Source organism: Etheostoma spectabile, unplaced genomic scaffold (genome assembly GCF_008692095.1).
Source record: "Etheostoma spectabile isolate EspeVRDwgs_2016 unplaced genomic scaffold, UIUC_Espe_1.0 scaffold00003582, whole genome shotgun sequence".
Taxonomy (NCBI): domain Eukaryota; kingdom Metazoa; phylum Chordata; class Actinopteri; order Perciformes; family Percidae; genus Etheostoma; species Etheostoma spectabile.
The window spans coordinates 51,021-66,539 of record NW_022603045.1 but is presented as its reverse complement, the minus strand read 5'-3'; the positions used below and the strand labels follow the sequence as shown (position 1 = coordinate 66,539).

At 46.4% G+C, this 15,519-nt stretch overlaps 1 protein-coding gene and 2 long non-coding RNA genes across 3 annotated transcripts; 1 reads left to right on the top strand and 2 right to left on the bottom strand.

The window, feature by feature from the left end:
- Positions 1 to 1,367: 1,367 nt before the first annotated feature.
- Positions 1,368 to 2,299, bottom strand: LOC116676642 (uncharacterized). The gene is made up of 3 exons (XM_032507609.1): positions 1,910 to 2,299; positions 1,630 to 1,820; positions 1,368 to 1,527 (listed from the first exon to the last, which is right to left on the bottom strand). Exons 1-3 carry the CDS (start codon positions 2,255 to 2,257, stop codon positions 1,368 to 1,370), a joined length of 699 nt encoding a protein of 232 aa, XP_032363500.1. The 5' UTR covers positions 2,258 to 2,299.
- A 6,245-nt stretch (positions 2,300 to 8,544) lies between these two features.
- On the bottom strand, positions 8,545 to 9,304 carry LOC116676644 (uncharacterized). The gene is made up of 3 exons (XR_004328793.1): positions 9,230 to 9,304; positions 9,108 to 9,127; positions 8,545 to 8,687 (listed from the first exon to the last, which is right to left on the bottom strand). It is a non-coding gene; the product is annotated as an uncharacterized LOC116676644 (long non-coding RNA).
- Positions 9,305 to 14,230: 4,926 nt separating this feature from the next.
- On the top strand, positions 14,231 to 14,995 carry LOC116676645 (uncharacterized). Its single transcript, XR_004328794.1, has 3 exons — positions 14,231 to 14,371; positions 14,669 to 14,803; positions 14,968 to 14,995. It is a non-coding gene; the product is annotated as an uncharacterized LOC116676645 (long non-coding RNA).
- Positions 14,996 to 15,519: the final 524 nt, after the last annotated feature.

The following is a 15,519-nucleotide window of genomic DNA, read 5'->3' as shown; positions in this document are numbered from 1 at the left end:
CCTCCACAGACTTCCCGCCGACAGTAGTGCAGTACGACACACCCCCCACACGAGTGTGGCCAGTCTCCAGCCTTTTGGGCTGGCCACACTTGCTGCAGACGTACTGCGCCGACGGGATTTGCTCCCGGGCGGCGGCCCCTGCCCTGCAGCGGCAGCTTCGGCCGCCTTCCTCTTCCTAAATTGAGTGGTCCTGGGAATACGTGCAGGAAGAGGAAGGCCCGAGAGCATGTTAGTTTGTGAGAAGCGAGGAAATCTGATGATGGCAGGTTTTCCTACTGTTCTTTTTTGAACGTGTCCTTTGTCATTCAGAAGGGGAATGGCATTTTTGCTTTTGGTTTGCTGTCCATACAGAGTCCTGTACTGTGAAGCAAACTCAGCCAAACACATGCCTTCAAACTCTGGTGTTGCAGGTCTCTGTGCATATTTCTCAGGCAATCCTGACATCCACACTTCTTCGGTGTCTAGTGCCATGTCCATGAGAGCAGTACTGGAGGAGTGGAGGAGGGTGAAGGTGTTGGAGGAGGAGGAGGAGGAGGGCCCGGGAGCAGAAAGCGTGGGTATGCGCCTCCAGATGGGCCTGGATGTTCCCCACCTGGAGGCGCAGGAGGAGGAGGAGGAGGAGGAGGAAGAGAAGGCAGTCCGATCAATGAGGGTCCGGGCTGCTCCTCGGGGACATTGAAGGCAAAGGGCTGTCCTTGTCCCACCTGGACAGAGGACAGCCCTTTTGCTGGAGGGAGAGGCTCTCCAGCCAGTGCTGCCACAGGGATGACGCCACTTGCCTGCAGCAGCACAGCCTTCTCCTCTTCTTTCTGGCGCCGAGAGAACCTGTAAGACAAACATATTCTGCTTTTAGACTCTTGAGCTTCAATCATTAACAATTAATTCAAGCTTCATCTACATAAACAATGTGCCAAATTGTAAAATATGACTTACGCTTCTCCAAGTCAACTACCGCCTCGACCAGCTCTTCATCCGAGGGCTCCCCGGTGGAAGCGGAGGGAAGAGCTGGTCTAAAGGGCCGGAAGGAAGAGGCTGTAACCACACAGAGAACAGAACATTATAAAGTAATTCCTTTCCTCAGGGAATACAACAGTATAAACGCTTAACTCTGTATTTAATTCAAGCTGGACTTGCCTGGAAATGCAGGCTTGGGGACCAACTTTTTCAGTTTGGCCTGCATTTCCACCGCAGACAGAGAACGCCGCCCGGAGACAAAGGCCGCAAGCGTAGATCCAAGAGGTCTATAACACAAACACACAACAACATCTTTAATGATACAACATTACAACCACACCCAGGTACATCATACAGACAGCTTTACAGTGTAACACTTACTGTGAGACACTCTTGGCTCTCTGGCTTGCGGCCTAGACAGAGGCTTGGCTGCTGCTGCCGCTGCTGGTGTTTGTGGTGGATGCAGCAGCAGCCCTGGCTCTCTGCTCTCTGTCTCTCTTCCGGATGTAGTGTGCGGCGTTCTCCATCTGCGTGCCGGGAGCTGGCGCCTTCCTCTGGAGGTAGTTGACAAAGCTGTATAAAAATAAATCCAAAATAATAAAAAGACTATTTGTCACATGAAATCTTCTAACCAGTACTCAGTACACCAGCTATACAAACATATATAAAATTTACCGGATCTTTTTGGAGTCCCCAGACTCATACAGGCTCTGCAGGGTCTCAAATTTGAAGTCCCAGAAGCCAACAAGTGCCTGTCCCTCCTGCCCGGGCTGGAGGGACTTCACCCGCGCCTCCTCGAACGCCTGGTGGAACTTGACTGCCTCCATAAAGTCAGGGGACGCCGAGGAGTAGCGGGTGAAGGCATCCTGCATGTTCACAAAGGAATAAAGGTTAAAATGTCATCAGATCATCACTCTTTCAATTGTTTTGTGTAAGTCAGACTACAATACTCCACCTTGTTGGCCATCAGCGGGGACTGAGACCCTGTCCTCTCTCGCTCCTTCTTGTGGGAGGCCACAAGATTGACGCTGTAGCCCACGTCATTCTCCAGTAGCCAGTGGAAGGTCTTCCCCTGGTATTTACCAAACTGGACCTTCCACCGGCTCAGGATGAGGGTGGCATTGGTGGTGTCGCCACCCTCGGAGTTGACGTGGGCCCAGGCCTCCGCATCCACCTCCTGTGGCTGCTTGGCCCTGTAGGGGGCCTGGCTGCCAGGGGGCCGGAGGGCAAGGGCTTGGGCTTCGGCCGAAGCCTTCAACAGAAGGGTCCCATTAGGGGCCCTTCGGAATGTAGGAATTTCCATCTACATAAATAAATAAACATTAACACAATGTCTGGCAGTACATATTTCAACATGAAAATAAGTTAAAATGATTAAAAACAAATGACATGTGGTACTTACAGTTAATTTCTTTAAGAAGATGTCTTAATCTACAACACACAGTAACAGAGAGGATAACACAGTTAACACACACTGTTTTATGTAAGATGTAAGATTAGATAAGATAAGATTAGCCTGACAATCAAGACAGTAATTAATAATATTAAACAGAGTCACTGTATTATACATGACAATGCATTTTGTGTACAATAAGTCCCCAAAAAAAAAAACCCAAAAAACGGACCGGCGTTATACTGACGGCGGACGTGTACAGTACGGCCGTTTTAGTAACAAAAAACACACTCAGATATTCCCCAAAGAGCCATAAATACCCAGCGTTAAGTTAGTGGGGCTAAATACAGAAATAAGTACTAGTTTATACTGCGTTATGCACTCTTTTAGACACGTTAAATGTGCACAAAAAGTCCGAAGCGGACCGGAGTTATAATGACGGCGGACTTGTACAGTACGGCCGTTTTGCAAGCAACAAGCACTCGGATATTTCAGTAAAAACACAGCGTTAAGTCAGTGGGACTAACAACAGACAAAATCATAGTTTATACAGTGTTATACATTCATTTTTTAATAATATGAAGAAGTGTGTACTTACTCAAGCGTTGCTGTCAATAGCAAAGGCAGAATGACAGCGCGCTTAGCGAGAGAATCCAAGATGGCGGTAGTTGGAACAAAATGAGCCATCTGATTGGTGGGCTAAAAACGTGTCTCGTGTGATTAGTCGAGAACTTGGAATTCGGAACAATCGGAACAGACGCACCGTTCTGTGATTGGTTCAAGTTGGAACAAGTTGGAACATCGGAACAGAGAGGATCCTGCTCACGCTGTTTTCCTGCGGGAGGGGGGCTAGCAATTAAGCAATTAGTGGGCTTTTTTTTGGAAGTTTTGAGGCTGGCGGTTCGAACCCCGCCTGCGGCGATAAAGATGCCATCAAAAACAACGTTGTAGATAGGCTACACGTCTGCAAGCTTCATCTGAGTTTACATACATCATCTAAACTGTAACTTTTATAAGATTTAATGTTGAAATAAGTAGTATGAAATCAATAATGTCAAGCTTTATGTTTTGTCTAATTTCAGGAGACTGGATGACTTGAATCTGGATGACTGGAGACTGGATGACTGGATGACTGGAGACCGGAGGACTGGAGACCGGATGACTGGAGACCGGATGACTGGAGACCGGATGACTGGATGACTGGAGACCGGATGACTTGAACCTGGATGACTGGAGACTGGATGAGGGGCCCTCGGTCTAGGTGGTGGTGAAAGACATGTCATCCTAAAATGCATTTTGATACGTTAACAAGCTTAATCTGACTGTGTGTATATCATACAAACACTTTAAAGTAACGGTTAGAAGATATGTTGTGTGTTTTAGATGTTCGTTAATAAAAAAGCTTCAAAACAAAGTGCAGTTTCTGATTTTTATTGGTTACCGCAGAATACCAAGTTAATGTGCAGCAACACAATAAAATAAAATAAATAATAAAATATGAATAAAAGGAAAGGAATAAAAATACAAAAACAGAACCAAATAAAAGAGAAAACTGAATAAAGAGAAAACTAAAATAAAATTAAAGCATGGGCCCCGGCCCCCCTGGGTTACTGTTTTTTTTTCTTTTGATGTCCTCCCGCCACTCCTCCACAGACTTCCCGCCGACAGTAGCGCAGTACGCCACTCCATCCACACGAGTGTGGCCAGTCTCCAGCCTTTTGGGCTGGCCACACTTGCTGCAGACGTACTGCGCCGTCTGCCGACGGGATTTGCTCCCGGGCGGCGGCCCCTGCCCTGCAGCGGCAGCTTCGGCCGCCTTCCTCTTCCTGAACTCAGTGGTCCTTGGGATCCGTGCAGGAAGAGGAAGGCCCGGGAGCAGTACTGGAGGAGTGGAGGAGGAAGAGGGTTTTGGAGGAGGAGGAGGAGGAGGAAGAGCAGGGCCCGGGAGGAGGAGGCGTTGGCATGCGCCTCCAGATGGGCCTGGATGCTCCCCACCTGGAGGCGCAGGAGGAGGAGGAGGAGGGCCCGGGAGAAGTGGGCGTTGGTGTCCGGGCTGCTCCTCAGGGACAGTGAAGGCAAAGGGCTGTCCTTGTCCCACCTGGACAGAGGACAGCCCTTTTGCTGGAGGGAGGGGCTCTCCAGCCAGTGCTGCCACAGGCATGACGCCACTTGCCTGCAGCAGCACAGCCTTCTCCTCCTCTTTCTGGCGCCAAGAGAACCTGGAAGAAAAACATATTCTGCTTTTAGACTCTTGAGCTTCAATCATTAGATAACTGTCAGTACAGATTACATCATGTCAACACTGTTTTATGTTAAACTCTTACCACTGGGAGAGGGTCCTCTGGTTTAGCTCAAAGAGCTGGATGTCCGTCTGAGCCATCAGCCTCGGGCTGGCCAGCACTGCCGCTCTGATGGCCACGTAGTCCGAGAGGACCAGGGCCCACCTGTCCCGACGGATCCCCCCGGACCACGTGCCTTTGGGGTGGGGTGGAGCTGGCAGAGCTGGCTGCAAATGGCCTCTACCAGGCGACTGGCGCTGGGCCAGTTTGCAGGGCCCGAGTTCGGTCCGAGAAGGCTGCTGAAAGAGTCAATGAGAGCACAGAGTGGGTTATTACACAGCATGTTGTAATTAGAGAAATAACATAATAATATTTGCAAAGAGTCTCACCGTTGGAGACTCTCCTTTTCAGGACAGGAGGTGTTTGTCCCCTTCGCAGCCTTAAACCGCCCCTTAGGCTGCCTCTCCCGGTATCTCGGAGGGTAGACGACTCTCCTCTTGTCGTGCTCTGGCAATTGATGCCAGAGCACAATGAGCCTGTCTACCCTCCGGTCTGACAGCCCCAGAAGGCTCCGTGCTTCCAGCAGGGCCTGGGCCAGCCTCAGGACATGTTGGTATCCTGGGTGACCATCAGGACCCTGCATCTCCTCCTGACAAGAAACACAAGAAAGGGAAATGACTGTGAGTAAAGAGAGCACTGGGAAATATCTATCAAATATTATATGTTTGTATACAAATAACAAATAAACAATAAAAGTGTTACAAATAACAAATAAACCTAAAGAAATCTACATATAAATATATACTGGGAGTATATTGTCTGAAATAAACTGATTCATTTTCAACTCAGTTATTATTATTATCATTATTATTATTATTATTATTATTCTTAACACATAATGTCATCAACATGAGTGTGTAGTCAGTCAGTGAGCTTACCTCAGACTCTGAGGAGGACTGTTTGGAAGTAGGACCTTCTGGGGCCTCGGAAGAGGCATGGTGGTGAGGGGCGGCGGGACCGGATGGCTCAGACGGGGGTGCGTCAGCTGGATCCCCTGACCGAGCTGCTGCCACTGTGTTGCCGGAGAGGGCATCGGGCTCGAAGACAGTTGGGTCCTCAACCTCCTCCCCGATACCCTCATCCTCGTCCTCCCCGAGGGACTCAATGGCAGCAGCCTCGTCCGGAGTGTCAGGGTCCAAGCTGACAACCTCAAGCACTCTGCCAGTCTGCTGGTACAGGTACTCAACTCCTATGAGCTCCCCTGTCGTACAGCAGAAATACAAAGCAAAGGATTTGTTAGTGCTCATTTTTCTCATAGCTATCATGTTTGAATAATTTTTTTTAGAGATCACACGTACCTGTGTACTCAGCAGGCTTGGTGTAGTCCTTAACCATAGGAAGGCCAAGCACCCGTTGGCTCTTCAGGTTAAGGACGTGCTTGAGGTGGCCACTGTAGGAGTGCAGAGGTCCCACCCTTTCCTCAGCTGCGACCGGGGGTGCAGCTGCTGCTGCGCGGTCCTCATTCCACCTCACCAGTCCATCAACCAGGAACGCCTGGAAGTGCAATGCACTGGCGCGCGTCCCTGAGGAGGCAGGTTATTGATAATAAATTAATCAGAGTTTTATGTTAATACAGAATATTTGAGCACAAGCTGTGAGAAACATGCAAGTACCTGGGATGAACCGGTTGAGGTGGAGGTGGAAGGACTCCAGTGACGTGGAGCCCCTCGCGCAGCGATAAACCGGCAGGCTGACTCCTCCCTTTGTCAGCCTGCCGGTCTGGGTGTACAGCTGCACGCCCGGTGGGTCCTGGATGCAGCTGAGGTGGGGCCTCTGCGTACTCCAAATTTCCTGGATGCGGAGAGCATCCAGCAACGGGATGTCCAGGATGTTGCGCCCGGCTTGTCCGCTGAAGGTCTCTAGGAGGTCCTGGATGAGGAGTGTCGACTCCTCGGCTCCACGTGTCCGTCGACGACAGTGGAGCCTCCACTCCTCCCTGGAGATCCTCCTGACGACCTCGGCGTCAGTCAGGCCAACCATCCCGTGCTGCCCCTCCAGCTGAGACCGCTTAGCCTCCGTGAGACGGCGGGCATCTCCCGAGTCCACCTCGAAGATGCAATGAGACAGCTGCCTCATGAAGGGGGCGTACAGCTCGTGGGTCTCTGTGGTGACACCTGATGCGAAGCGCCGCATCAGGTGCCAGATGTCCAGTCTCACCACGAGCTGTCCCCACTCCTGTGACAGAACAAAAAGGACAGAACAAGAAAAATGTGGTTTAATTTTCATAAACGTAACATATACACACACACACACAAAAATCATCTAAATCCATCTCATACTTATATATCTTATATTGTGAAATGTGAGATAAAGAAAGCTATTATTAACAATGCTATTAACAGTGTCAGTTTCACACCTGAAACAAGGCAGCTGTCTTTGACACGCCGTCTCGGCTGCAGCAGTCGCGATCCACGTAGATCAGCTGGGGGGGTGGCACCTCGGCGAATCGGTACCGCCTCATCAACCCGGCCGCCATGGGGGACAGGCCCTCTGTGCCCTCGGAGCAGGTGAGGACACTGATGAGGACCTGCCCGTGCTCGTTACCCACGTTGGTAACCCAGGCGGCCGTGTCTGCAGCCGTACCTGCGAGCTTTTTCGTCACCTTAGGGAGAGAGATTCGACATGTTATTCCACATGTTATTGTGAGTCCATGAACACACAGCGCTGCTGTAACTGCAGCTCTAAGGCGAAATTGTCACAAACTTCACTTGCCTTCTTAGTGGAATCCATCTTTAAGATGGACCCGAAGGTTGACGTGATCCTGGCCTTGTACTCCTCCAGCCGCGCCAGGATGTCGTGGCTGTACACTGTTAACAGCCAGACGGCGGAGGGGAGAGGGGGCATCTCGGGTGGTGGTGAGAACTGCCCCCTCACCGCGCACAAGGCCAGGAACTGCTCGCACACGCCGAGGTACGCAATAGCTCTCCGCATCCAGGCATCCGAGTGTGCCTCCCGCAGGGTGTTGCACAGCCGAGAAGCACTGTTGCCCAAAGTGCGTGACCTCAGCTGTGCCACCACCCTAAGGTCACAGGACAGCCTGCAGGAACAAAACAAACATTATATACAGCAAAAGAAATGACATCATACAGTATGTAAAACACAAACTGATATTTCTTACTTGTAGGTAAGTACAGCCGGGAATTGGCAGCTGTAGGTGGGGGACAGCTGCCTAATAATGCCCTGTGACCAGCCTCCAACCTTCTTCTTACACCGACGGCACTCTAGGTACTCAGTGGCCATGAGATACCAGCCGTCGATGTCCAGGACCCTCCGGATGGTCCTGTACAGCCCAGCCTTTGTCATGGTACCTGTGCAAAAAGGCTGGGGGCATGTCAGCTGCTGCTGCCAGATCCTGTGTGGCATCCACAGGAACAGCCGACATGCGAAGAAGGGGTCGGGGGACCCGGGAGGCTGGGTGTAGACCGGCCGGGTCTGGGGAGGGTACCACCACACGTTAAGCTCCTTAACGAGCTGGGACCTCCCCTTGCTGCTCCTGGTAAACAGCACCCGGCCGATCCACTGCTGCTGCTCCGCAGTGAGAGCTGCCCGCCAGGACGCAGGCAACAGCTGGAGAGGTAACAACACAACCACACAGGACACTTTAATATCTAAAGGAAAACATTGGATGTGAAAGGGCATTTTTTTGTGTGTTTTGTTCTGTGTTTTGACAGACAGACTTACCTCAGCACTGCCAGCAGGAGGCGGGGGAGGGAGGACAGCTGGCTCCGTCAACTCCTGCACTCCAGGTGGCGGGGGACTGGCAGCTCCAGGACGTGGTGGGGGACTGGCAGCTCCAGGACGTGGCGGGGGAGCTGGTGTCTCTGCCGTCTGCCTCACAGCTGCTGGAGGTTGCAGGGGCCGGTCCAGTTCCTGTGAGGCCTCCAGCAGCTCGCTGTCCGTGGGCTCGTCCACGGCAGAGACACCAGCTCCCTTCTGTGCTGCTGATGAGGGGGGAGGAGGTGGATGCGGCAGGAGCGAGAGAGGGGCCTGTACGTCTGAGGCTTTAAGAGAAATAAAATGTTTCAGTAACATACAAAAATTGTTGTGTTAATATTAAAATGTATAGACAGTACATTGCTTATTGTTATTGTTATTATTATTATGCATATATATATATATATATATATATATATATATATAAAGAACTTCATGCCCACATTCAGCCAAGCTGCATACAAAAGTACTTCTAAAGGTGAGTAAGCGGGGATGAGACAAACTGGTTCTAGCAGACTACAAAGGTTGAGTGAGGCAGACAGCAGTTAGATTACACAGGTAACTAAAGGATGAAGAAGAAAATGTTACTCTACGCATACAATGATTAGGGATGTTATGACAAGTGATTGGCCAGCCAGCTGCACTTCTGTTAGTGAATTGAAATGTCACCAGCACACCAACCTGTGTTTGATTTAACACAAACTTACCTGTCGTTTCCTCTCCTCCTCTGATTATGGAAACAGTTATAAGCATAATAAATACAACGGTTAACAATTAATTCAAGCTTCATCTACATAAACAATGTGCCAAATTGTAAAATATGACTTACACTTCTCCAAGTCAACTACCGCCTCGACCAGCTCTTCATCCGAGGGCTCCCCGGTGGAAGCGGAGGGAAGAGCTGGAAGAGGCTGTAACCACACAGAGAACAGAACATTATAAAGTAATTCCTTTCCTCAGGGAATACAACAGTATAAACGCTTAACTCTGTATTTAATTCAAGCTGGACTTGCCTGGAAATGCAGGCTTGGGGACCAACTTTTTCAGTTTGGCCTGCATTTCCACCACAGACAGAGAACGCCGCCCGGAGACAAAGGCCGCAAGCGTAGATCCAAGAGGTCTATAACACAAACACACAACAACATCTTTAATGAGACAACATTACAACCACACCCAGGTACATCATACAGACAGCTTTACAGTGTAACACTTACTGTGAGACACTCTTGGCTCTCTGGCTTGCGGCCGAGACAGAGGCTTGGCTGCTGCTGCCGCTGCTGGTGGTTGTGGTGGATGCAGCAGCAGCCCTGGCTCTCTGCTCTCTGTCTCTCTTCCGGATGTAGTGTGCGGCGTTCTCCATCTGCGTGCCGGGAGCTGGCGCCTTCCTCCGTAGGTAGTTGACAAAGCTGTATAAAAATAAATCCAAAATAATAAAAAGACTATTTGTCATATGAAATCTTCTCACCAGTGCTCAGTACACCAGCTATACAAACATATATAAAATTTACCGGATCTTTTTGGAGTCCCCAGACTCATACAGGCTCTGCAGGGTCTCAAATTTGAAGTCCCAGAAGCCAACAAGTGCCTGTCCCTCCTGCCCGGGCTGGAGGGACTTCACCCACGCCTCCTCGAACGCCTGGTGGAACTTGACTGCCTCCATAAAGTCAGGGGACGCTGAGGAGTAGCGGGTGAAGGCATCCTGCATGTTCACAAAGGAATAAAGGTTAAAATGTCATCAGATCATCACTCTTTCAATTGTTTTGTGTAAGTCAGACTACAATACTCCACCTTGTTGGCCATCAGCGGGGACTGAGACCCTGTCCTCTCTCGCTCCTTCTTGTGGGAGGCCACAAGATTGACGCTGTAGCCCACGTCATTCTCCAGCAGCCAGTGGAAGGTCTTCCCCTGGTATTTACCAAACTGGACCTTCCACCGGCTCAGGATGAGGGTGGTATTGGTGGTGTCGCCACCCTCGGAGTTGACGTGGGCCCAGGCCTCCGCATCCACCTCCTGTGGCTGCTTGGCCCTGTAGGGGGCCTGGCTGCCAGGGGGCCGGGGGGCAAGGGCTTGGGCTTCGGCCGAAGCCTTCAACAGAAGGGTCCCATTAGGGGCCCTTCGGAATGTAGGAATTTCCATCTACATAAATGAATAAACATTAACACAATGTCTGGCAGTACATATTTCAACGTGAAAATAAATTAAAATGATTAAAAACAAATGACATGTGGTACTTACAGTTAATTTCTTTAAGAAGATGTCTTAATCTACAACACACAGTAACAGAGAGGATAACACAGTTAACACACACTGTTTTATGTAAGATGTAAGATTAGATAAGATAAGATTAGCCTGACAATCAAGACAGTAATTAATAATATTAAACAGAGTCACTGTATTATACATGACAATGCATTTTGTGTACAATAAGTCCCCCCAAAAAAAACAAAAAAAAACGGACCGGCGTTATACTGACGGCGGACGTGTACAGTACGGCCGTTTTAATAACAAAAACCACACTCAGATATTCCCCAAAGAGCCATAAATACCCAGCGTTAAGTTAGTGGGGCTAAATGCAGAAATAAGTACTAGTTTATACTGCGTTATGCACTCTTTTAGACACGTTAAATGTGCACAAAAAGTCCGCAACTAAAAAGGCGGCCTGTACGGGCAGGTGAAAGGGACGCCATTGCTAAATCCCTCACAACAACACTGCCTCGAAGTCTCCACCTGGAAAAACTTGACAAGCTGGAGGACGATGTTGTGGCATCTGGATGTCGGGACGAGGTACCAACAACTGGTGTAATGAAAACACTTGCTTATGACAGCAGGCAAAAAAACAGAAGACACAAAAATGAAATGATTAGTCTTCAGTTGATGCAAGAGGAAGAGCAGGGATTGGAGAATGCAGTCATTCAGAAAGTAATACTGCACCCCAAAGGGATAATGCTTTGGTCAGACAAAAGTGTCAACATCTTTCATCAGCGATGCAAGGCAGATGTTGTGTATATAGATGCAACAGGGAGCATCGTGCATAAAGACAAACAAGAAACTGCTCCCTTTTATGTGTATGAGATGGTTGTAAGACATCCTGCGAAAGGATCCTCCCCTGTTCCTATCGCCACATACTTAACAAGTGACCATACCACAGCATCTGTGTCATATTTCCTGGGGTCATTTCTTACACATGCTTCCAAACTCCATGGAAAGAACGTTAAGAAAAGGCCAGTTATGCTCATTTGTGATGGCTCCATTGTCCTCCTTCAATCGCTCTCCTATAACTTCTGCGGAATGAGCCTTCAGGAACTGATCTGCAGATATTATATGATTGTGACAGGACAGGCCCAGGAGGATTCAATGGTGCTACCAATTTTGCATCGCTGTTTGAGCCATGTACTGAAAAATGCAAAGGTCCTCTGCCGTAAACAGTGAGTGATTGCTATCCATCAATATGCTCATTATTTAAGAATTCATAACATGACAAATCATAATATTAATGTTATAAGTGTTTTTTTGTAGTGCCTCAAGACATTACCACCTGGCCATGCATGTATTTGGTCGAATGACACAGGCCACAACACTTGAAGAGATGGATGAGGTGCTACTCAGTGCCACGATGGTTTTCTCAAGTTCGCACAGCGGGACTAATGTTGAGAAACATTTTCAAAATCTTCAGAAAATGTTGACTGAAAAAGGACAATGTGGCATTGATGACACAGCTATTGTGGAGCAAGACTTTGGGGTATGTTATCACTCTGCCAATTGAAAATGTTTGCCTTGCTCCAGATAACGAAATGGTTGCTTTGTCATGATATTTATTGCAGACGTGTACATGATTTTCTAAGTTCAATGACTAAACAAATATATTTTTAAATTTTGTTGCTAGAATGGAGTTGGACCAACACCATTCCAACATCATTTTGAGGATGTTATTAAGAGGGAGGAGCTTGAAAAAGAGGGTGATTCCAATGTGTACTTTAGCCCAACATTCATCCCTACTTTGCTCAAGTATTTTCTGCCTCAGGCTGCTCTGTGGTCTGGCCTACTTCTGGGTTAGTACTCTTCGGTAGCAGTTTATTTTAAATGGGTTTCTTTTAATAGCTATTGTGTTAATGCAAAATAACAATGCATGTCTTATGTTTTTGAAGGTGACCTTGGGCGTCACGGAACGGGTCCTGTGTATGAAAAACTGTCACAGAGGTTCAAAAGAACTGCTTGTAAACCGACCCAGGTACAATAACCAAAAAACATCTGTTAATGTAATGGAATCATATCATATTCAATCCTGGATATTAGAGATTAAAATCAAAAGAAATTGAATGAAGACATATTTATTTCATATGTTCATATGTTCATCGCCAGAATTACACTCAGGACAACCAGACCCAAGGGATAATGGAGAAAAGTCAGTGGGACTTGAAAAAGATCCGTTTCCAGCGAAGAAGACTGACCAGACTGGATGATTTTGTATATACCTACAAGATCACCCTGAACGCCCTTCTTAGGGAATACAGAGACTCTCTGAAGACAAAGAAGGTCAGTCAAACTTCATCCCAGCAATGTACTGTATATCTGTTGAGCAAGACTACTTTAATCTTAGTTTTAATTGAGTGATGAAATACTCTTTTGTTAATTGTAGACACATCGAGTGGATGTAGAGCGGTGGAAACACAGAAAGCAAAAGAAGCAGGGAGTTTATGTATCACAAATTGCCGAGCCTTTTGTTTTCAAAAACCAAAAGTCAAAGGTAATCTATGTCTTAACATTCCCTATGTGTAAATAAAGCTTAAAATGTAAGACATTTGCTGTGTATGTCATAAACAACAATTTATTTTTTTGTTAGAGCTCAAAGAAGCACATTTCACCACAAGCTCCACAGAATATGACAGCTGTTCCTGACAAGGACATTAAAGTGGTGACATGCTCTTCCCATCTTGCTCGATCCCAGGTAATCCATTTTTGCATTGTTTACATGATGAAAGGAAGCTAAACAAAATTCTTCTTCTGAAACAACAATTTTTAAGAGGTGTTGTTTGTTGTTTCATTTGTTGGATTTCTCTGAAATGCTATTACCAATAAATATTTGACGATGTTTGTTGTCAATAAAACATGCAATTACGGTTCCGATAATATTGATACTTTTAAATCTAGAAAACCACAGACAAAGTCAAATGTCAAAAGCAAGCCACATCCTTGACAGATGTTCATGAGGAAGAAACACAGGGAAGCACCATTCAAAGTAAAGTTGATGAGCTATCACAGGTAATCTTATGTACAAATATATTATCCAAACAGTCAATGCAATGCAAGTAATTTATCTGTATTATTTGTTCTACATTTCTTTCATTGCAATTATTTATACAGGATATACCGTTTGTGTCTCTCCAATTGACAAAAAATATATAACAATAAGCGATAAACTGAAATAAAGGAGTAAATAATTAAATTCTGAAAAGGTAGCAAAAGTGTGCAAAAAAACATTTACATGTCTCATTATTACTCACTTCTTCCTGATACTCCAATGCTGCCTCACATGGCTGCTGTGTAAAGATTGCCTCCACCACCCCAGCCTCCACCTTCCTGGTTTAGAGTGTCATTATAAGTTATGTCTGACATTTTTTTAATGTCTTGGATTTGGACCACTCTTTTGTACAGCGGGTCTCAGCAGTGGGCTCCCTGTTTCAGCTTAGCATGCTGCTTGGCAGATCCACGGAGCATCATTAGAACAGAGCCTTCATCTCCAAGCATAACTGTATCTACATTTGTTGCAATAATTGGTTGAATCTGTGACGATATTTTCATGACTGAACATACAGTGTATTGTTTTTCTGAATCTCAGCTCAACGAATTGTGGAAAAAAAGGGACACAGAAGTGGTTGTGTCTGTGGTCCCCTCTCACATAACAGGGAACAGCATACTCATCCACCATAGTGAGCTACGGACACTTCGGCCTCACTTCTGGATTACAGGCGAGGTATGTTGTCATTATAGAACAGAAGCAATCATACGGAAAAAGGACTAACAAACAACATTATTCTGCCAGCACATGAAGACCACAGTGGTTGTTGAGTAATTAAAATGATTCACTATTTATAAAAGGTGTTATTAAGTGCAAACATAATTAAATATGGACTTCAAATGCATTGCATGTAGTTTGTACAATTGCAAACAAGTGCACAAGTAAACTAGTTTTCCAGTTATATCAGCTGTATGTGTGGTTGTAATGGTCTTAAATTTAAATTAATTTCTTGTCTGTCAAATATCTCTCAAGATCATTGAGAGTCTCTTCCATCACACTGTCAACGACCTCAATTTGGGGAGAAGAATTTATATTCTCAATCATTACGTAGCTGGTGTGATCCTTTTTGGGAAGAGAGAAGTGGTAAGAAGGAACAGTTTATCCAGGGTAAGTAGGCTTTCTGTTGTGTAGACATTCAGATGTTTCATTGATAGCTAATAAACAATGTTTGTGTGACTGTGTGTATAATATAAAGAACCAGATACATTTAATCAATAAAAAAACAAGCACTAAAAAAATTGCAAATTTGTTGTACTTTGGATGTGTTGCAGACCAACTTCGACAACTACCAAGCAATAGTCTCTTTCGTGAACGTACACAATGTACACTGGAAGTTTATGGTTAGTAGTGACTCTGTTTGTATTTTTAAAAATTAATTTCATGACATTGGGAATAATTTGTGAATAATACTTTATGTGGTTCTTGTGTTTTCAGTACATCAGTACAGCAACAAGCAGCGTGTATTTGGTTGATCCAGCACGCAGCTCCACAGAGTTGACCGACTCCAACCATGCTGCAAAAAGATTGAAGTATGCCATTTTTTTTAATTAGTAGATTGAATCCATTCTCTTAACAATTTTGACCCAATATTAGCCTTGAGAGTAAAAGGAACATTAGTTTAGAAGCTATGGTCAGTAACACACTAACAATAATTGGCCGCTGGTCATGAAACACAACACATAAAGCAGAATTACAAAAAAGCAAACAGGCTGGACAAAAGTAAATCCAAATTGGTAAAAAAAAAAAGAAAATGGTTGCTTGTATGAGTTCAGTTACATGTAAAGGGGACTGGACTATGAACTTGGAGCAAGTCTGGGTATTTG

Excerpts from the sequence above, each read along its gene's own strand:
- LOC116676642 (XM_032507609.1), bottom strand. The coding sequence starts at position 2,257 with ATGGAAATTCCTACATTCCGAAGGGCCCCTAATGGGACCCTTCTGTTG. Across the intron at positions 1,821-1,909 it reads CCCCGCTGATGGCCAACAAG|GATGCCTTCACCCGCTACTC; the intron begins GTGGAGTATTGT and ends GTGAACATGCAG. Across the intron at positions 1,528-1,629 it reads GGGGACTCCAAAAAGATCCG|CTTTGTCAACTACCTCCAGA; the intron begins GTAAATTTTATA and ends ATTTTTATACAG.